This window comes from Ictalurus furcatus, chromosome 14 (genome assembly GCF_023375685.1).
Source record: "Ictalurus furcatus strain D&B chromosome 14, Billie_1.0, whole genome shotgun sequence".
NCBI lineage: Eukaryota > Metazoa > Chordata > Actinopteri > Siluriformes > Ictaluridae > Ictalurus > Ictalurus furcatus.
This window is the reverse complement of record NC_071268.1, coordinates 23,502,931-23,526,026: the sequence shown is the minus strand read 5'-3', so window position 1 is coordinate 23,526,026 and position 23,096 is coordinate 23,502,931. Positions and strand designations below refer to the sequence as shown.

General features: G+C 40.3%; 1 protein-coding gene across 3 annotated transcripts; it reads left to right on the top strand.

Annotated features, from left to right (window-relative positions):
* The first annotated feature begins 3,141 nt into the window (after window positions 1–3,141).
* Window positions 3,142–22,009, top strand: gtf2h1 (general transcription factor IIH, polypeptide 1). Of its 3 annotated transcripts, none has more exons than XM_053641212.1 (15): window positions 3,142–3,514; window positions 4,962–5,117; window positions 5,231–5,423; window positions 6,974–7,139; window positions 7,270–7,363; window positions 7,694–7,843; window positions 7,936–8,015; window positions 8,104–8,234; window positions 11,631–11,718; window positions 13,414–13,502; window positions 13,959–14,076; window positions 17,782–17,872; window positions 18,765–18,880; window positions 19,418–19,510; window positions 21,181–22,009. In XM_053641212.1, exons 2-15 carry the CDS (start codon window positions 4,964–4,966, stop codon window positions 21,265–21,267), a joined length of 1,650 nt encoding a protein of 549 aa, XP_053497187.1. In that variant the 5' UTR covers window positions 3,142–3,514; window positions 4,962–4,963; the 3' UTR covers window positions 21,268–22,009. The 3 variants fall into 3 exon arrangements, with proteins under 3 accessions (XP_053497187.1, XP_053497186.1, XP_053497185.1); XM_053641211.1 differs by having other exon boundaries at window positions 3,142–3,526; XM_053641210.1 differs by having other exon boundaries at window positions 3,142–3,609.
* Window positions 22,010–23,096: the final 1,087 nt, after the last annotated feature.

The window sequence follows — 23,096 nt, the reverse complement described above, 5'->3', positions numbered from 1 at the left end:
CTACCAAATTAACTTATTAACTTTTTATTATTAGACAATTTATTTGCGCATGCACCAGGAGGTTGCTCATATGAGCCAGGACTGGCAAGAGAGAACCAGAACTATAATCAAGCAGCTGTATATATTGTGTCAAAAGATTAATTTCTTTGGTTTTAAACGAAAAAAAAAATGTAATCCTGATAGTATTCGCATTTTTTATTTTACAAAAATGGGAATACTAATGAGCGACACAGAATGGTGGTGTGAATTGTTATTATCATGTTTAAAGATCTTGTTTTTTTCATTCAGTACTGCCCTTCAGAAGCTACATATATTATATGTATATAGATAAATATATATAGATATTTACATGTTTCCCTGAAGACAAAATAATAAGAATTTACATCGATCATCCTGTTCAAAAGTTTACACCCCTCTGACTCTTACTGTATCGTGTTGTCTTCTTGAGCATCAGTGAACGTTTGCACCTTTTGTAATAGTCGTGTACGAGTCCCTCAGTCGTCCTCGGTGTGAAAAGACGGATCTGAACATCATATAGTCGCTGTTGGAAAGGGGTCAAACATGCAGAAGAGGCTGGAAAAGTAAAGAATGTGCAGGACCTGGAGGATTTTTCTGAAGAACAGTGGGCAGTTTAACTGCTCAGGACAAACAAGGGACTCATGAACACCTCTCACAAAACATAAACACAGTCGCTGATCATCCAGGTAACGACACACAGGATTAAGAATCAAGCGTATGTAAACTTCTGAACTGGTTCATTTGTGTAAATTCAGTTATTACTACAACAAGATGCAATTTTTATGATCCATCTTATTTGCTTATTTATTTATTTTTAATTATGAACATTTTGCAGATTCTGCCAGGCATATGTAAACTCATATGATCTCAACTGTATGCATTGGTCATTTTGTGCATTGGTCTTAATGAAAATGCGATTTCTACTGTCTACCCAATTAGAGCAGGGCTGTGTCAGTGCAAATAGATTAATTATGTATTCGTAGTGCGATTCAATGTTAGTCCACTAAGTCAGATAGTCACTTAGTTGCACAAATTAATATAACTACATTTGACAAGTTTGCACATTTTGCACATGCAAACCTAATGCTGATTTTCAAAGGTTTCTTAAATTGGATTTAGGCAATTGAAAGCATATTGACAGTAGTGTTGGCTGTTGAATGCTCGATTTTGATTGGTCAGAAGGTGTTGATTAATGTTCTATAACAGCAGTTCTGCCAGAAGTCCTGGCTGTAATTCAAATGACAGGTTTACAATGTGGCATTGTTTAGAACATAAAATTTGTGGAGTTTGAGTTTTGATAAAAGTTGAGTTTGAATGTCTTTAGCCTAGGTGTATGTAAACTTTTGGCATCAGCTCTGTATGCTTATGGTCTATCTGGTACTTTGGCAGGTGAAATGTTCATATGCATTCAATTAGAGAATGCCATGAATTTGAGGAATTCATCATCAGTTAGCATTTTTAACAACTGTGTTAAACAGAGTAAATAATGCAGCCTTAGCCAAATTATTCATTACCAAATATGTTGTATCTTTGATGTTGTATCTTTTTCTTTCGTGTTTTCACGTGCTCACAACGTAATCTTCTCAGGATCTTAACATAACAAATTGTTTTCTTGTGATCGCAACTTGATTTTTTTTTGTGTACTCAACATAACAACATGGTGTTTTTTATTGTTCTGGAGGCAGCAAAAGCTTAGTGCAATCGTGTAGCATCATGGATGAACAGATTTGGTTTTACTTTTATCAGGGACTCACTCAAGCCTAAACAGCTGTCATACATCATAATAATGCCTGGCCTCTTAGGGCTTCTATAGAATTGGAGAGTAGATGTTCATAAAACCCATCCATCCTCACATTTTCTCTACTGCTTATCATACACAGGGTCGCGGGGAGCCTGTATCCTATCCCATGGGACTCGGGGCACATGGCGGGGGACACGCTGGACAACCCATCGCAAGGCACAATCACACACACACACACACACACACACACACACACACACACACACACTACGGACTACAATCAGCATACAGCGCAAGTCTTTGGACTGGAGGAGGAAACCGGAGTACCCGGAGGAAACCCCTGAAGCACATGTATACTCTGCACACACACAGGGCAGAGGCGGTAATAAAACCCCAACCCCAGACTGGAATAAAGTTGGTTTGACGTTCGATATTCGCGGAAATGCGGAAATTAAGGGACCGTCTCTAAAGTTACAAACGACATTGTTATACACGTTTCTAACTTGAATAGCATTTGAAAGGAATGACTTACAGTCACAAAACCAACTGGAAAGTGTTCATCTAGGTGTCAGGAATGAGGCACACCTTATAGATTTTTGATATTTATCAAAATAAGCTATTAAATCACATTTAAATTGGACATGAATTTCACTGCAGAATGGGCCCATACACAAAATATATCATTTTGTGTGTGTGTGTGTGTGTGTGTGTGTGTAAGAGAGTGAGTGAATGAAAGAGAGAGACTGAGAGAGAACTAATTGATTACTGAGCAATTTAATAAGATTACTATGATCATTTTTCAGATTGAATGTCACCGCTGCATGACGGGGTTTCATGTGGCATGCCTTTCTAGGTCAGAGAAGCAGTTCAAAAGGGCTCAAAAGGTTGACGGGAAGTGCTGCCTATGTAAATCATTTTGAATTCCTTTGGCGCCCATCCACAGTCTAAACATGTACCTAAATAAATTAAAAGAAAACAAATAAAAATGTTTGGAAATATTAAAACATTCGTACATCATCATTTCTTTTCATTATTACATTAATAGGACATCTATTTTTTTTTTCTTTTGAAGAAAACCATTCAATCCAGTACGGGTCATTTTGACCCCCTTTATGCATTCGTGAAGGGTTTTTTGGTTCATGCATTGTAGGGTTAAATATCAAAAAATCTAAAAGGTGTGCATCATACCTGACACCTAGGTGAACCCTTTCCAGTTGGTTGTGTGACTGTACATCATTCCCTTCAAACGCTAGTGAAGCTAGAATCGTGTATAACAATGTCGTATGTAACTTTAGAGACGGTCCCTTAATTTCCGCGAACCTCGAACATCAATCCAACTTTCTTCCAGTCAACCCCAGAGGTGCGAGACAAACATGCTGACCATTAAACCATCCTGCCCCTTGCTTGGATATACTTGATATTGCACTTAGATTTGTATATTTATTAGTAGGGTTATATTATCTGTTCATATAATCTGTTCCATGTGTCAGCTCATCAATGACTTTAATCATTTACCTATCAGTTATGAATTCATGATCTTATCTCTAACTGATTTGTTAGTGTTCAGAATATTGACAGATGTAACAAACAAATAAATGAATAGAATTAAAACAGCTGGAGGTGTTTTGTGAACTGGACTTTAATTTTGAAGCGTGTACAGGACCACTGTATCTTACTTCAACATCCACGGTGTCTCGGAGATGGAAGAAAAGTTGTGGCGTGCAGGGGCTGACCCGTGAAGCGCCGGTGTTCGCGGTGAATAACGCTGTAAATAGTATTTAAGTTGAGTTTACTTCAGTACCCACAGTATAAACATTGAGCTAACAGCTGTATTAACGGTGGAGCCACAGGCAAGTATATTCGGTGTCACCCGACTGTTTATCTCTTACACTGCTAGCCCGCTAACTTCACTCCGTCTCCATTGCGCTAGCTAGATGTCAGGTTGCTAACTTTGTTATAAACCGGTGTTTGTTTTAGTAATAAAGTTAGCTGGGGGAATACTAGCACATGGGTTATTTACATTCCCAGTCATTCCTCATTGTTTGTTAGTTAGCCCCTGCTCGAGTTAGCTAGTTCCGCAGCTAGCTTAGGTGAGTGACTGGAGCAGCTATCTATGCATGGTGGATACATCTGTTTAACGTGTTTGTTTGTTTGTTTATTTGTTTATTTGTTTGTTTGTTTATTTCTGTGTAAGAGATGAATTAGCTAGAGAGAGAGAGAACCACCAGAAACCGAACTCTGTTGTTTCTGTATTTGAGCTAGCTAGTAGTGATGTGTCGTTCATTTTGAATGAATCTTTACTATGACTCGGGAACAACGAGTTGTCTCAGAGAGAGTGAGGACAGACAGACAGACAGAGAGAGGGAGTGTGGGAGAGATTTTAATGAACGAAATGACTTGGTAGGATGGGGTGGGGGGATTGGTTCATTTTGCTGAACGAGATTCAAAGATCCGAGTCAGTAAAATGATCCGAACTTCCCATCACTACTAGCTAGGTAGATTTCCTAGATGATACCTACAGGGTTGCCAGGTCTCTGTGAAACGTCCACCCCCGATTACATCACAAAAATCACACACGCACACAAACCTGAAAGAGGGGGGAGAAAAGGCATTAAAAAATTAAGCCAAGTCAAAATTTATTTATATAGCACATTTAAAGAGACAACAATGGTTGATCCAAAGCGCTGTACATAACATCATATATCATCACATTATATAACATCATAAGGCGAAGACTATTCCAGAGTTTTGGACCAAGCACAGAAAAGGTTCGATCGCCCTGTCTTAGTACGATGACGACAGTGGTGGAAGCTGATTGTGAGATCTTAGCGTTCTGGTAGGAGAGTAAGAGTGGAGAAGGTCAGTAGGGAGGTACTGTGGAGCAAGACCAGAATGAGCGTTATATAATTCAATAAGAATTTCAATTCTGAACTTAACAGGGAGTCAGTCCCACCAGGATTTCTTTTTGTCATATCGCCCAGAATTATTGTACATCATTGATACACTGCCTGCACTTACACTTTCCCTTTGTTTGCCATAGCCTATGCTTGCTGAAATTGATTAGATTCATTTCTGATTATTTGCTTTAAAACAAGATCTTGGAGGTTCCAGACTATCTGTAAACTAGCCAAAAAAACAACAAACCTTAAATTAATTTTTTTACAATAAAAAAACCCCTCTCCTGCATTTTTTTTTATTGCAGTCATGGCAGCGGTGTCGGAGGAGGTGCTGCTGGTGGTGAAGAGGGTCCGGCAGAGAAAACAGGATGGTACACTTTACCTGATGACCGAGCGCATAGCCTGGGGCCCGGAAGGAAAAGATCGCTTCACCGTCAGCCACCCGTATGCCGACATCCGTTGTGAGTGACTCCTGAAGCTGACCAACGTTTACCACTTTACCCATCTTCAGATGCATAGCATGTGCTAGTACTTATATACAGTGTTTTAAAAAGCTTTTACCTTGAACACACAGGTCAGAAGATCAGTCCAGATGGCAAAGCAAAGATCCAACTTCAATTGGTGTTACACACAGGAGAGAGCACCACCTTCCACTTTGCTAATGAAAGCACGGCTCTAAAGGACCGGGAGGCCGCCAAAGACCTGCTGCAGCAGCTCCTGCCCAAGTTTAAAAAGAAAGCGAACAAAGAACTAGAAGAGAAAAACAGGTGAGTCTCTCTTACCTCAGGTTAAAGAGAGGGAAAAACTACTGGTGAGCTAAAACCAACAAAATGCAGACTAAAAAAAGCAGACGCATGGAAGCCTGTTTCTGACACGGGGAAAAAATGCAAGGGGTAATTGCGACTTTATATCTCAGAATTGAGACTGGATTTCTCACAATTGTGAGTTTGTATCTCACAGTTCTGCCTTTTTTCTCAGAATTACGAGTTTACATCACAATTTTGACTTTATTTCTTGTAATTTAGACGTCCAATAGAAATATGACTAACTTCATATAACAAGTGTGTTTTCCTTGTCTTGACTAGCTGATGAGTTTTGTTCTTATACAGCTTGTTTGTAAAGAATGATTGTTGCTTCGTTGTCGCATTCTTTATAACTCAATAAATGTCAGGTGGACGTCTAAATTGTGAGAACAAAACGGCAGAATTGCGAGATAAAAAATCGCAACTGTGAGAAATAAAGGCGCAATTCTGAGATATAAAGTCGCAATTACCTTTTTACATTTTTTCCTCCGCCATAGTAGAAATGGGCTTCCATACAAAAGAGCACCTCCTAAGCGTGCAGAAAGTCTTGAAGTAATGCAGCTCAGCCATTGCAGCGCGTCAGCTTCTACAGACAGAGAGTAACTCCTCCTCCTTCCTCCTTTTATACGGCGCATTTCGGTTTTTTTTTCTTCCTAAATGAATGGCTAGGTTTATTTGACTTAATGTATGGATTTGTTTTAGCTTGTTTCCTTTCAAGTTATTGTTTTGCGAAACAACTGAGATTCACAAGCTGCTCGTTAAATTTGTGCCCGCAGTCGAATTTAAATTTGATATAATATTACAGTAACACACATCAGTTATATGATTTGAAGCCAATCGTTCAAGATCGTACATACACGTTTTGCATAGACGAGGACTTTAAAGAAGGTTAGTACGCTAGGAACCGAGCAGTCGATCGAACTGAGGCGTATTTATCCACAGGATGACATTACCACTGTGTGACTTTGTGCCCTCAATAGGGGTGGGTGATATTTTTGTAATATCATATCGTGGTACTTGACATTTGTATGATACATGATATGTTTCACAATATAGATTTGATAACCAGCTAGCAGCAAAACAGTTATCCATCTATCTATCTATCTGTATCTCACTTTAATGGATTCTAATAATAATAAACTAAAAATACATTTGACTATTTTAAAGATTCAGTACAAAATTAACACTAAATCAGCTGCTTCCAAAAAGAGTTTGTCACTTCTATTTAAAGAAGAAAAAACATAACACTACCTGTGATATCTCCAAAAAGTGTATCGTGACATAATTTTTCACTATATCTATATTATGTCGTTAATTTTGCCCACCTCGAGTCTTCACTATAGTTGTTGGTTTTTTTATTATTTTTATTTTTATAGAGGTATTGCCGATTTTTGATTCTAGTAGCATACCACTGAAGAAAGAAAAGGTTCCCAGCGGAATGTGGCCATGATAACAGTTTTCTAGAGAGTATCGGAAGTGCCGTCTCAATTCATTTTATCCTTCTTCTCCCCCAGGATGCTGCAGGAGGATCCAGTACTGTTTCAGCTCTATAAAGACCTGGTAGTGAGTCAAGTCATCAGCGCAGAAGAATTTTGGGCCAATCGGCTGAAGTTAAGCTCTGTAGATCACTCCATATCCAACAATAAGCAGCAGGAAGTTGGAATATCGGCAGCTTTCCTGGTAAGCTCAAACACACAGCCAGGACTTTGTTGTCTATTAATGTCACTAGTTTGGTACAAAATGAGCCCTGAACTGTCCCTGTGTACAGTTAGGGAATCAGTGTTCTGATGGGATTTTGCTGTGATTACAGGCAGACATTAGACCACAGACTGACGGCTGTAACGGCCTGAGATACAACCTGACCTCTGACATCATCGAATCGATCTTCAGAACATACCCTGCAGGTGAGATGTTATCATGGTACATGAATTTAATTCTAAACCACCAGACTTGGGGCGATTGATGATGGTCCTTTTCTGACATTGTTGACGGTATTTTTATCCTACTGTAATGCGTTACACATGTCTGGCCACGCTCTCTTCAACGCCACAGGAGATAGCATCTTCAAACGGCAACAGTTAAGGGACCCGATAGGACAATGGCATTTTACGCAAAAACTCTTACTCCTATAAACCGCAATAACATGGCTCCTTTAAATTCATAATTCCAGCTGTTGCATTAAGACTGACCAGTATGACCAGTACTGTACTGACCAGCCTTTTGGTTTTGTGCAGTCAAACAGAAATATGCTGAAAATGTGCCTCACAGCATGACGGAAAAAGAGTTCTGGACGCGCTTCTTCCAGTCACACTACTTCCACAGAGATCGCATTAACACTGGGCAGCAGGATATTTTTTCGGAATGTGCCAAACAGGATGAAAAGGGTAACGTGTCTATAAATTGTTTTGGAAACATGAAACACTTAATATGTGAAAATGTGTGGATTTGCTCACTTCTCATACGTTCCATTGGGCAGGTTTGAAGTCCATGGTTGTTCAAGGTGTTAAGAATCCCATGGTGGATCTGCAATCCCTGGAGGATAAAATATTAGATGAGGTAATGCTAGAAACGGTGCAACACTACATGAAATCCGTAACAATTTCCATGTTCGAATTTGGCTAACTTTGTTCCTTTTTGTCTTCAGGGCTACGGCTCCTTAACGGTTCCCTCCACATCCAACTCCTGTAAAACGGTAAAAGAGAATAGCAACTCGGCCATCATTAAACGCTTCAACCATCACAGTGCCATGGTGCTGGCAGCTGGCCTACGCAAAGTGTGAGCATTCAGAGGAGTGTGTGGTGTTCAGTACCAGGCGAATGTTTATGCATCACCGTTCAAGTATATCGCCTTTCACTGTGCTTGTGAAACTCGGTTGTTTCGCATTAATGACTTGAAAGAAAACAAGTTAAAACAAATCCATACATTACGACTCGTAGTGCTGGCTGAGAGGATCCCAAGAGTGTATGCAGCTGTCGTCAAGACCGTGTCATTGCAACACTTTGGTCATTGTATAGTTCCTAAAGCAGTCCCTCCAGGATTCTGCGATTTTGCGATCGCAGAAATGAACACAAAATCGAGCAAACTCTGCAATATTTGGAGGAGCTCGCGATTTTTCAAAATTACAGCAGATTTTCTACAGGTTCCGGCCGAGACGCGTCATGTGACGCCATCACAGCGCGCATTCGGCGAAAGCCCTCTTCGATTCACGTGCGTCGAACATGGGTACAGCAGAACGGTCTCATTTACCAACAAGCGTCACTGCAAAAGAACGCTCGAAACGATTTCGTGTGATTGCAGTTTTGCCAGTTCGAGTAGTTTCATGCGGAAAAAGGCACAAAAAACTCAGCATCACAAATTTTGGGAAAAGCCTCAGCAAAAATCAAGCGTTCACAAAAAAAAAACCTCTGCAAACTCCTGTTCAGACAAAGCTAAAGGTGCATTTGTTATACCAAGCAACATATTGACGATCATTTAATCTTCTGTGTACAGTGGGGGAAATAAGTATTGAACGTGTCATTTTTTTCAGTAAATATATTTCTAATGAGGTTATTCACATGAAATGTTCACCAGACATCAGTGTTAACGCAATAAATCCAAACATATAAAGAAATCCAAACATTACAGTCCATAAATGAAGTTATGTGTAATAAAGAGTAATGACTGAGGAAAAAAGTTATTGAACACACTAACTGAAATGTATTTAATAGTTAGTGGAGAAGCCTTTGTTTGTAATGACAGCTTCAAGACGCTTCCTGTATGAAGAAGTTAATGGGCCGCAGTATTCAGGTGTGATTTTTGGCTCGTTCTTCTAAACATATTGTCTTTAAATCTTGTTCAATTGGATTCAAGTCAGGTGATTGACTGGGCCATTATAACGCCTTGATTTATTTTCTCTGAAACCAATGGAGAGTTTCCTTTGCTGTATGTTTTGGATCGTTGTCATGCTGGAAGGTCCACCCACGTCTCATCTTCATCATCCAGGTGGATGGCAGCAGATCCTTCTCAAGAATCTCCTGGTAAAGGGCTCCATTCATCATTCCTTCAATTATATGAAGTCTGCCAGTACCATGCGATGAAAAACAGCCCCACACCATGATGCTTCCACCTCCAGACTTCACTGTTGGTGTAGTGTTTTTAGGGTGATGTGCAGTGCCATTTCATCTCCAAACATGGTGTGTAGTATGACAGCGAAAAAACTCAATTTTGCTCTCGTCTGACCAGACTACACTCTCCCGGTATTTTATAGGCTTGTCCAAATGAGTTGTAGCAAACTTTAAATGAGTTTAGACGGGTCTTTTCTTTAGTAATACAGTCTTGCGGGGTGAGCGTGAGCAGTGGAGTGCATTGCCTATTTTTTTTCCTCTGTGACTATGGTACCTGCTGCCTCCAAGTGTTTCTGGAGCTCTTTCCAAGTGGTCCTTGACTCTTGGGCTACTCTTCTGACTATTCTTCTGACTCCCTGGTCAGAAATCTTGTGAGGAGCTCCTGTGCGTGGCAGGTTGATGACCGAGTGATGTTGCTTACGTCCCCAATGGTGCTTACTGGAGGATTCAGAAGTTTTGAAATACATCTGTATCTGACTCCATCAATATGTTTCACAACAATAAGGATGCGAAGGTCTTGGGAGATCTCTTTGCTTTTACCCATCATAAGATGTTTCTTGTGTGACACCTTGGTAACGAAAAGCCTTTTTATAGACCATCAATTTACTAACCCAGCTGATATTAACTTGCACAGATGGGGAGGTATAATTACTTAGAAATTTCAGCTGGTTCCTTGCCTTACTTTGCCTTGGAGAACTGCTTTTTCTTAGCGTGTTCAATACTTTTTTTCCCCCGTGTCATTCCACTTTATTACACACAACTTTATTTATGGACTTTAGTGTTGTGAATTCTTTATATTTCTGGATTTCTTGAGTTAATACTGATGTCTGTGAATAACCTCATTGGAAATATATTTACTGGGAAAAAAAAAACCACATTGACGCATTCAATGCTTATCTCCCTCCCTGTACATGTACGACATGCAGAGGCAAGAGACAAAGCACTAGCGCAGGGGTGTCCGATCTTATCCGGAAAGGGCCGGTGTGGGTGCAGCTTTTCATTCCAACCAAGCTGGAGCCACACTTGATTCCACCTGTTTAATCAGTTGAGCTTAGCTTTCAATAGACTCAGATGTGACTTCTGCTTGATCGGAATGAAAACCTGCACCCACACCGGATCTTTCTGGATAAGATCGGACACCCCTGCACTAGCGTGAGTTGAGAGTGTCTCAATTTTAGGCAAATCAGGCATGACAGCAAAGCAACAAATCTAAACCAGTGATTGGAATGAATCCTCTGACCAATAGCGTGCATGGTACCACTTTTTTTTTTTCTTTTTCCTCCCAGTTCCCCTCTCACAGCTTTAGCAACATCAGTTCCTACACTTGTAAAAATACAAGAAAAACCATAAAATGGCAGTTTCATGTGTTATCCTGTCATATATGACCTCACATTAAATGTGTATAGAGACATGAAGAAAAGTAAAGCTTGGAAGGAAGTAGCAGAGATCATTAGTGCCACTAGTCAGTGTATGTACAGTAGCTAGTGTACAGTGAGCAATGAGTGTTTATTTCATTTCTGTTTAGCTAAGGCATGTAGTGATGCGCCTAATTAAACACAGTGTATATAACGTGTGTATGTAGCTAGAAGAGTTAGTTCACAGTGCTAATCTGCTAACAAAGTTAATATGAAGCCAGGCTTGTAATGTACATCAAACCAATTTTCACACTTTTGTCCTTTTTTATTATTTATTTATTTATTTTTAAATGCTAAAATTAATTTAAAGACAAATAAATCATATACTGTAGTAAGTCATGTGCTTGTAAGCTACACGTTTTAGCTGCTACTCTTTCTCTTCAGAACTAAAAATGCTGTACGGATGCTACACGCCCACAAAGAGACAATAGGAACACAATTAACAATTATGTCTTCTAGGAAATGTCTTCATTAAGCATCCGTTCATAGTTTTAATGTCTTCACTATTCTAAACTGTAATGAAAATGTGAGTGCGTGTTTCCAGAACTTCGACTTTTTACTGTGTATACATGTTTGTTTAGGTCTGTGTACCAACAAATTGTATCCAAACTTTAGTCTGTCTCTCTGTATACTGTCTGTGTCTCTGTATACAGGGAAGCAGCCAGTGACCAGGCCAGTGAGACAAGTGGCACAGATGGGAATTCCAGGGACTCTGACTGCTTTCAGCCGCCAATTAAAAAGGTTTATAATAAACCAGAGTGTTTGTGTATCATGTGGGATTGGGTGTTTGAATGTGTATGTATGTATGTACCGTCCCCTCTTAAACTAGACAGGTTTAGGATTTCAGCTTTTATTTTCCTGTATGTATAGCTAGATGTGTTAAATAACATAAAACACAGAACCTTTTGTATCAGACCACACAATTTTTAGGTGAGCAGAAGTATAGGAACAGATAAGCATTGAAGTATATGTAACGTAAATAACACTTAATATTTGGTTGCATATCCCTTGCTTGCAATAACTGTATCAAGCCTGCAACTTACTGACCTCACCAAACTGTTTTCTTCTTTTTGGGTTCTGCTTTTCCAGGCTTTTACCGCAGCCTTTTTCAGTTCTTTTTTGTTTCAGGGCTTCTCCCTTCAGTCTCCTCTTCAGTAGGTGAAATGCTGCTCAACTGGGTTAAGGTCTGGGGATTGACTTTGCCAGTCTAAAACCTTCCACTTTTCCCCCCTGATAAAGTCCTTTGTTGAGTTGGTAGTGTGTTTTGGATCATTGTCTTGTTGCATGATGAAGTTCCTCCTGATTAATTTGGATACATTTCTCTGTAAATTTGAAGACGGGTTGTTTCTGTAGATTTCTGAATTAATTCTGCTGCTGCCATCATGAGTTACATCATCAATAAAGATTAGTGAGAATGTTCCAGAAGCAGCCATGCAAACCCAAGCCGTGACACTACCTCCACCATGCTTCACAGATGAGCTTGTATGTTTTGGATCATGAGCAGATCCTTTCTTTCTCCACACTTTGGCCTTTCCATCACTTTGGTAGAGGTTCATCTTAGTTCCAGAACTTTTGTGGCTCATCTCTGTATTTTTTGTGAATTCCAATCTGGCTTTCTGATACTTACTGCTGATGAGTGGTTTTTGCATCTAATGGTATGACTACTATATTTCTGCTCTTGAAGCCTTCTTCGAATGGTAGATTGTGATAACTTCACTCCTGCCCTGTGGAGGTTGTTGGTGATGTCACTGACTGTGTTGTTTTTGGGTTTTTCTCCACAGCTCTCTCAAAGTTTCTGTCATCGACTGCTGTTGTTCTCCTTGGCCGAACCATTAAGTGTCTGTTGCTCAGTACACCAGTGGTTTCTTTCTTTTTCAGGACATTCCAGATTGTTATATCGACTATACCCAATGTTTCTGCAATGGCTCTGATTTGATTTTCCTTCTTTTCTCAGGTTCAAAATGGCTTGTTTTACTCCCATAGACAGCTCTCTGCTCTTCATGTTGGTTTATCCTTCTTAACAACAAATGTAGGCTTTACAAGTGAAACTGAAGGCTAAAACCAAGAATAGATGTTCAGAACTATTTATTGTTTACAGTCAATCTAACAGAGACACACCTGGGTAACAAGAAACACCGTCAGTCACGCGCTAGAATATTTTTTGCCTGTCTACAAATTGGGTGGTCTGATACAAACTGTGCTATGTTCTATATCGTTTAACACATCTACATATAAATACCACGAAATAAACTCTTTTCTCATATTCATCTTTTGATCTCAAACCCAACTGTCTTCAGCCTACAGTAAAAAACAAATGAATTGTTCTTGCTGTTCCAATAGTTTCAGAGGGGACTGTATGAATTTCATTTTCGGCTTCCAAGTTCCATAGTCATTTCCTATCGGACATGTACTGATTTTTTTTGTTTGTCTTCCCAGGTGAAATTGCAAGAGGCTATTGAGTATGAGGACCTGGAGAATGAATCTGGGCCTAAAACAATTGCTCTGAATCTTAAGAAATCTGACCGGTACATTTAATCAAATCTTACCAAACATCAGTACTTGTCAAATATCATTAATATTACAGTTAGAGTAGTATTGCAAAAGTGCAGCTGAAAATCAGTCTCGTCTGTGTGTGCGTGTCTTCTGATATTTTTAATATAACTAATCTTTATTACTGCACAGTACTGACAAAACGCTATATTGTGATTGCGTGAGACATTTGTCCGATTCATTTATTGGAGCATGTGAGTGCTTCTATTGGTTGTAACTCCCTCAGAAATACTTCAGGAATGGCTAATATTCCAGGACACAATTTTTTTTATAATCTGTTAGAGTGGACATTTACATACTACAATAGTGCAAAGGCTAATATTGTAATAACACAAATAATTATACATGTATACTGCTTATTTGAAGTTTTTAAAATATATTTTTTTAAAAACATCTCCCATCAGTATCTATTTCACTCTATTACTTTTTAGGTATTCCCACGGTCCTGTGCCCCTGCAGTCCCAGCACTACTCCACAAGTCAGGACATCATCAACTCAATCAGCTGCATTAGGGAGGAGATGAGCTGCTACAAACCCTGCCTTACTCAGGTATACTTAGTAGGTGTGGGTGGTTTGGTTGCTGGGAGAACTTTTTTCGTTTGTTTGTTTGTTTTTTTTGGTGGGGGCGGGGTTTGGCATAGTGCTATTAACATTTAAATCCTTTGTCAAAAATCCTTGTATGCAATATAAAACCACTTCAACATGCACAAAAGCTAGATCATGTTTCTCAGACACTAAATGAGCTAAATAGGACTTGAACTTGATTCATGATAATGGAATGAGTGTTTAGCAGACATCTTTATCCAGAAGGCCTCACAGAAGTGCTTTGTAGTCTCCTTCAGTTACATATCCTCATGCTAGTTAAATAGGTCAGCCTAAGTCTAAGAATACCATTAAGTACAAACCCTTTTAGAGGGAAGTTAGTACAGAAAGAAAAAGAAAACACAGAAGTCATGTGATTCAAAACAAAACAAAACTAAGTGCCAATTCACATGCTTGGTAAAGAGGAGACAGTGACTCAGCTGTTTGGACAGCCGGTTCATTCCACCACCTGGGTGCCATTATAGAGATGAGCCTTGACGCTTGTCTTCTTTGTATCTTGAGGGATGGTGGGCCCAGTTGAGCTGTCCTAGAGGCTCGTGTGGCACAGGGTGTGATGGTGCATTCAAGTTGGTGGTGGCTGGTGGTTAGTTAGTTACAGTTACATTTATACAGCGCTTTTCTAGACACTAAAAGTGCTTTACATAGTATACATACAGCTATTTTTGGAGAGGGGAGTGATGTCAATTCAGAAATGGGGATTATTAGGGGGCCATGATGGAGAAGGGCAAATGAGGGAATTTCACCTGGACACCGGTGGTAGACCTCTACTCTTCTACGATAAGTGTCATGGGATTTTTAATGACCACAGAGAGTCAGGACCTCGGTTTAACGTCTCATCCGAAAGACGGTGCTGTTTTTACAGTATATTGTCCTCATCACTATACTGGGCCATTAGGACCCTCACAGACCACAGGGTGAGTGCCCCCTGCTGGCCTCACCAATACCACTTCCAGCAGCCACCTTAGTTTTTCCCCCAGTAGGTCTCCCATCCAGGTACTAGAGGCTCGACTCTGCTTATCTTCAGTGGGAAATCAGTGAGATATGGCTCTGGCATCAGTGGAGGGAACACAACAATGGGGTAGCATGGAAGAACTTGGGGAGGTTGAAAACAAGTCTTGCAGCTGCATTTTGGATCAGTCGAATGGTATGCAGGGGAAGACCTGCCAGGATGAGAACCTGACACCCGAGTGGCTTCAGTGAATAGAAAAGGCCAGCTTATCCAGATGTACAGGCGAAACTGAATGACAATGTAAGGTTAGCAGTTTAAAGAGAGAAGGATAGTAGAGAACTACCCCATTGCCAGATGGTGGTATCTAAGAGTGCAGGGAGATGACCAGGTCTTGATGTGGGAATGCATCTCCTGGGATATACAGTGGCAAGAATAAGTATGTGAACCTTTTTGGAATTTCATGGTTTTCTGAATAAATTTGTCATAAAATGTGATCTGATCTTCATCTAAGTCAAGGTTATTGACAAATATAATGTCTAAAATAATAACACAAAATAAATTCAGATCCCTCATGTCTTTATTGAACACACTCATTCAACATTCAAAATGACAGTGGAAAATGTAAGTGAACCGTTAGAATTAACAACTGGTTGACCCCCCCTCCCTTTGGCAGCAATAACCTCAACCAAGTGCTTCCTGTGTCTGTGGATCAGACCTGCACATCGTTCAGGAGGAATTTTAGCCCATGCTTCCTGGCAGAACTGCTTTAGCTCTGTCATATTCTTTGAAGGTCTCATGTGTATGGCTCTCTTCAAGTCATTCCATAGCATCTCTATTGGGTTGAGGTCTGGGCTCTGACTTGGCCACTCCAAAAGGTGGATTTTGTTTTTCGGAAGCCATTCTGTTGTGGACTTGTTCCAGTGTTTTGGGTCATTGTCCTGTTGCAGTTTCAACTTACGTACAGATATTCTCACATTATCCTGAAGAATTGTCTGATATACTTGGGAATTCATCTTCCCCTCAATGATTGCAAGCTGGCCAGGCCCTGATGCAGCAAAGCAGGCCCAAATCATGATGTTTCCTCTACTATACTTTACGGTTGGGATGATGTTTTCATGATGATATGCCGTGCCCTTTCTACACCAGATGTAGTACTGTGTGCTTTTTCCAAATAGTTCAATCTTAGTTTCATCAGTCCACAAAACATTTTGCCAATACCGCCGTGGAGTGTCAATGTGCTCTTTTGCAAACTTTAGGCGTGCAGCAATGTTCTTTTTAGTAAGAAGTGGCTTCCTTCGTGGTGTCCTGCCATAGATAACCTGCTTGTTCAATGTTTTACGTATTGTAGACTCATGAACAGAGATGTTAGCCAGTTCCAATGTTGCCTTCAAATCTTCGGCTGTCATTCGGGGTTGTTTCTTTACCTCATTGAGTCTTCGTTGTGCTCTTGGTGTCATTTTGACTGGGCGCCCACTTCTTGGTAGAATAGCAACAGTCCCAAAGTGTCTCCATTTGTAGAATGTTTGCCTAACTGTAGACTGGTGAATTTCTAAAGTCTTTGAAATCACTTTGTAACCCTTGCCAGCTTTATGTAAATCAATTCTTGATCGTAGATCCTCTGAAAGCTCTTTTTGGCGAGGCATGGCTAACATAAGCGTGTGCTTCTTGAGCAGAGCAAACTCCAAAAGTTTGAGGGGTTTTTATCAGTCAAAGTAGCTGTAGTCCACATTTCCAAACTCATTTTGTTAACGAGACTCCACTAACGAGATGTGCTAAAACCTGACTCCAGTTAGCTTTTTTGAGGTCATTAACTCAAGGGTTCACATACTTTTTCCACAAGCACTATGAGGTTTTTTTTGGTTGTTCTCAATAAAGACATGAAAGATCAGAATTTTAGACACATTATATTTGTTAATACCCTTGACTTGGATATAGATCAGATCACATTTTATGACAGATTTATTCAGAAAACCATGAAATTCCAAAAGGTTCACATACTTTTTCTTGCCACTGTACAGCAGCTCAGTCTTGCCTGGTATGAAGTTTCAGCTGATAAGATGCCATCCGTGATGACATTCGAAGATTTGTTCAGATCAGCGTAGCAGCGGTGTGAAAAACAGTGTGAGGATATGACCTTGCTGATAGAGCAGGAATAGAGGGAGAACAGAAGAGGACCCACCACTGAGACTTGTGGGACACCAGTGGAGAGTCCGCATGGGACACGTGGATCCCCTCCATGACACATAATATGACAGTTCCTCATGGTAAGAAGCAAACCACTGCAATGCTGTGCCACAAATTCCGGGAGAGGCTTGTGGTTGGCAGCTTTGATTGCTGCTGAGAGGTCAACGAAGATTTGGCTTTTGGAGGTAGTTCTGTGTACGAAAGTAAGAACTGATAGTATACAGCATGTTTGAGGATATTAGAAAGAAATCAGAGAACCGATACTGGTTGGTAGTTGCTGGTGTCTGCAGTATACAGTGGATATACCCTTTCAGCTTTAATCAGGATTTTTAATAATAAATGTAATAGAAGTTGTGAAACCAAACCAGGTGTTAATGTTTTTTACTAATCCCCATTCACGTGTGATTGAATGGTCATTACAGTTTTAACACCAGGTGTAATTTGAATCCTAAGAAACCTGATTTTGTGACCATTACTGTTCATATTGCTCACAGTGTCATTTCTTGGTGTCATTTCAGGTGATGTCCAGCAGTGTGGCTAGTTTGGCTATTACAGCCCTTTCACCTGGGGGGGTTTTAATGCAAGCTGGACACCAACAGACCATCAGTCGTGAGTTAAATATGCACTCAGTCTACAGTATCTTGGAACATTTACTACATAATTACTGCTACTTTGTAATCTTCTGTAATTTTTATCAGTGTTGGTGTATTTTATTTTTTTTTAATATTTGAATAGCATCCTCAGAAGTTCAACGCGTCCATTTCTTATTTTGGGATTCAATAGGGTCCTTAAAACGCCCTTCATAGAAAGTCCTGTGGGATATTGACAAGGACCAGTGATAGAATTGAAAGATGCAAGGAACATGCAAAAACATAGATGATAAATGATATGGCCAAAAGTTTATGGACACCTGATGATCACACCCTTATGTTCTTGTTGAACATCCCATAATGGATGTATTCCCCTTTTCTGTTATAATAACATCCACTCTTTTGTTAAGGCCACTAGATTTTGGAGCGTGGCTGTGGGGATTTGTGCTCGTTCAGCAACAACCACATTAGTGAGGTCAGGCACTGATGTCAGGTGAAAAGGCCTGGCGTGTAGTTGGCGCTCATATTCATCCCAACCATGTCCAGGTTGAGGTCAGGGCTCTGTGCAGGACACTCGAGTTCTTCCACTCCAACCTCGGTGAATAATGTCCTTACTTTGTGCACAGGGATATCGTCATGCTGGAACAGGTTTGGGCCTCTTAGTTCTAGTGAAGGGAAATTGTAATGCTACAGCATATAAACCCATCCTAGACAATATGCTGCCAACTTTGTTGGACAGTTTGCGGATGGCTCACATGTGGCTATCGTGGTCAGGTCCGCAAACTTTTGGCCATAGAGTGTATCTTAGTTTGTATTTCATCATTAATTTGACTTGATGATTTAAGTCTTGTGTGTGTGTGTGTGTGTGTGTGTGTGTGTGTGTGTGTGTGTGTGTGTGTGTGTGTGTGTAGAGTTGGTACCCAGTGATGTTCAGAGTGAACTGAAGCACTTATACACAGCAGCAGGGGAGCTGCTACGGCACTTCTGGTCCTGTTTTCCAGTCAACACGCCCTTCCTGGAGGAGAAGGTACAGTTTTATCAGGGATTGCAGCAGCAATGCTTTACAAGTTGTTAAACCTAATTATACGGCTATTAAAATATACGTTAATAAAGGTGCCTTTATGTTGCTATGTATGTTTTGACCGTTCTCGTTTGAGAAGGATGCAGTATACTTAGTCCGAGTTTAATTCGGTTAGACTATGCTCGGCTATGTGGAATTGTCATGCTTGTGGTGCATCAACTGATATTTTAACTCGTTTGAACAGATGCTACATTACACACAGTCATTAAGAAAACAAACGCACTAAAGGTTCTGTGTTTTACTGAGAATGGATTTGCGCAGTGATGGATTTGAATCCAGTATGGATGCCTACTTATTCACCAAGCACTTGAATTCGCCCTTTATTTAATTCGTTAAGAATCCCTTGACTTGTGAGATTTCATTTCACTCTGTATAAGGGCGTATACTAAATGCTGTAAATGATACATGTAGTGATTCATGGCATTGCATAATGAACATGAACACTAAGCTTCCAGTCTTAATTATATTTGTGCCTCTGCTAAGGTGGTTAAGATGCAGTCCAATCTGGAGAGATTCCAGTCATCCAAGCTCCACCCATTCCAAGAGAAGATCCAGCGGGAATACTTAAGTACCAATGTAAGCACTGAGATATTATATATAATTTTTTATTTTTATTTTTAAGTTTTATTAGCCATTCTTTCCTGCCAGGGTCTAATCTAGAACCGCTCAGCAATTTTCCACCAAAGAGCCAGTTGACATTGGACAATTGGTTCCAGTAACAAAATAAGGCTTGTCTGGGTTATGGCGTCATATTTCATTGCCAAGACGACATGTTTTTATTTTGAATGTTTGTAGGATTTTTGTGGAATTATCACTGTAACCAACAGATGAACTGATTTTGGAATGAATCCAAACAGAGTCAAGGTCGAATGTCTGATAGTTTTTCTGCAATAGCTTCCTTCCTGTTTGAAGTCTATTTTAGAGGCCGCCTGATGGTGGATTTTACCGATAACTAAGTTGGGCAGTACCTAACTGATAACTGCTTAATCAACCAATTAGTTCAAAGTAAAATATTGCTGAACCTTTTACAAAAATAAACAGTACTGACTGTACCATGAAAATGTACTGGAAAAAAAACTAGATAGATATAAAACTATTAATACATATGAAAGTAAATAAAAGATCCAAACTGAACTAAAAGGTAACCCTGCAAATAACAAATGAAAAAGAGATGACCAAAATTAATCCACAAACACTTCAAATATCACAGCAAAATTCGTCAGCGATTAGTTTTTATTTCGCCTCTAGAGGCCGCTCTCGTACTGTATAACAACAGCGGAACCCTTCTCAGCCGCTCCTGCAATGGACGCAACCGGGAAAAACTCAGTGTGGATTTTTGCTGATAATCAGATAGCTCCAGCAATCAGTTTAACTGTGCCGATTAATCGCCAAAACCGATCAATCGGCCGACCTCTAGTCTATTTTATTTTAACCTCTGGTCTATTTTATTTTAAGGGTGTTTTTGGCGTACAGATTACGGAGGAGGCGTCCCTGTCCCTGTCGAGTTCTAGTTGTTTGGAGATAAATGTATATAGAAATACCAATATACGTTATTGCAACTGTGATTCCAAAAAAAAAGTCCTAAAAAAAACAAGCATTGCCTTTCAAACCAGCACTGCCACATTGTCACAGGAAATGGGGTCTTGTGTTTAATCTGATGTCACTGGTTTTAAAGGTCATTTTACACAACTGCAGTGTGTGTATTTCCTGAAGTGTAATCACATGCCAGAGCTTTGAACTGAAGCCTGCATGCCACTCTAATAAACTGTATTTTTAAATGAGTCTTTAAAGATTTTTCTTTTCTTTTCCTACAGTATAATAACAGATTATCATGTTGGTCCGATAAAAGTAGAACTTTTGCTAGATGTAATTAAACAAGAATTAAACTGGTTCTTCAAATCTAGACTGTTATGCAAGGTTAATGCATTAAATGCATGCTTGATTCAGTGATATTTTTTCAGAGCATGGAGGTGTCTCGACTTGTCCGTCAGCCATGCCAAAGCAGGTTCTTTTCTTCTGGTTTGTGCCGTGAGCCCTAGCAGAAATGCTCTGTTAATACAAGAACTGAAAATGACATTTGAAACAGAGGCACGCTTGCCACTGTTTCATAAAGTTTCATAAGAATACATAAAGCTGCACTATGGCTTAGGTGTTGAGATAAATGTGCTTTTTCTTTTATGTGCATGAAGCCAAGTAATTTTGACACGAGTAGTGTTCTTATGGTTGATTTACTTATTTTTTTGCAGCTGACCAGTCATCTAGAAGAGATGATCCAGGCCGCCTATAACAAGTTCCACGCCTGGCAGACGCGCCGTATGATGAGGAAAACCTGAGGGAAGAGAAACCGAGCCATTTGATGTACAAGAGGAGGACAGTATAGGAGAAACTGGAAAGAGGGAGAGTGAAAAGACTCTCCTTTTAGACCAGCTAGGTTGCGCCACCTAGAGATGCAAGTGTTAGTGGGGTAAAACCCACTGTGCCTAGATGCACAGGACTCGGGTTTTCTCCAGATCAGTCCGTGTGGAGATGGACTACACTATTGATAACTGTAATTTTTTTTTTCCCCTTTCCCTTTGATCTTATTTTCTTTTCCCTGTTCTACTTTGTTCTTTTCTCTTATTTTCCCCTCCTCCTTTACCTTCATTGAGTATGTCTGGCTTCCTGGCTGGAATCAAAAATGCATTTGACAGTGTTGAATTTATGACCAAACTGTGGGTTTCATACCAGAGGAAGTATTCTCAGGAACTAAAAATGTTCAATGCAAATGACTTAGCGAGATGTGGGAGGGATTTTAAGTGGCACACAGCACAGGACTTTAAAATAAGGGGGGGATGTTTTATGACTGAAACCATGTCAGTGCAATGCAGTCTGATTTCTGTATACACTTGGTGTTCACTGGAAACCCAGAAGCCCAAGGCAGAGTGGTGATATGACTAAAGCAATACTGTATAAATTCTTTCAGTTGTGTATTACTGATGTGCAACTTGCAAGTTGCACTACATTCTATGGCTATTTTAACTGCACTGAAAAGAAGTTTTTGGATGTTGGAGAAATAAAAGTCAGTAGGACTCCTGATGTGTTTGTGCGACTTTGTCATTCAAATCTTTCAGATTCACATACTCGATTTCAGTAACCGCTTTATCCTGGTCAGGAACATGGTGGATCCAGAGGATATCCCGGGAACACTGCGTGAGGCAGGAATACGTATGCAACACACACACACACACACCCCTTTGTCAGTACACCTACCGGTATGTTTTGGAGAAATTTGAGGAAACCAGAGAACCGGCAGGAAACCCATGCAGACTCCCTGTGCTTCAGGGGTTTCCTCTGGGTACTCCAGTTTCCTCCCCCAGTACAAAGGCATGCATTGTAGGCTGATTGGCATTTCCAAATTGTCTGTAGAGTGTGACTGTGCTCTGCATTGGGTTGGCACCCCATCCAAGGTGTCCCCTGCCTTGTGCCCTGTGTCCCCCGAGATAGGCTCCAGGCTCCCCACGACTCCGTGAAGGATAAGCGGTACAGAAAATGGATGGATGGTTGTCTGGTCACCATACCACGCATTGTTGTCTGCTAAATTCGCTAATCCACAGCTCTGGAGTTATAGTCAATTTTTCTTCCACACAACCAACCACTTGTTTCTCTTCTCTTCCCCCTAGTTAACCCTACACTATAGGCAACACTGCAACCTGTGTCTAAAATGGGCATCAGCTATGTGCTCACTGCCTCAGAAACGACCATCTTAAGGCCATGGTGTCTGACTCGTACATCCCCTATGCTCACTGTCTGACAATCCGTGTGTTGATACAGGGCACTTGCCTTGCACATTTAGACCCTGTTTCAGAATCAAATCTGGCTTCAGTCCTGCAGCCAGCTCGCTCATGGCATGTGTCTACATCCGAAGATGACTAGTAAGCACAACAAGATTGTAAGCAAATTGATCACGTTGTGACAGGTATTCATGATTCAGGATCTGAGACCATACAGTTTAGACGCTCATGCTGTTTGACAGCGCACTCCATTTAGCCCAGAGGAGCATGAGGATGTTGGGTCTATATCAATTGATCTTGAAGCTTTCAACGACGGGGAGCCTTCATAGCGTTCCTTTTTGATCTTACTGCATTGCCCTAAGGTGATATTTAGACTGGATACTGGCCATCTG

What these genes read in the sequence shown, in the direction of transcription:
- gtf2h1 (XM_053641212.1), top strand. Translation starts at nt 4,964, where the DNA reads ATGGCAGCGGTGTCGGAGGAGGTGCTGCTGGTGGTGAAGAGGGTCCGG. An exon ending in CCCGTATGCCGACATCCGTT is followed by an intron (nt 5,118 to 5,230) that starts GTGAGTGACTCC and finishes TTGAACACACAG; the next exon opens with GTCAGAAGATCAGTCCAGAT. An exon ending in TTCAGCCGCCAATTAAAAAG is followed by an intron (nt 11,719 to 13,413) that starts GTTTATAATAAA and finishes TTGTCTTCCCAG; the next exon opens with GTGAAATTGCAAGAGGCTAT.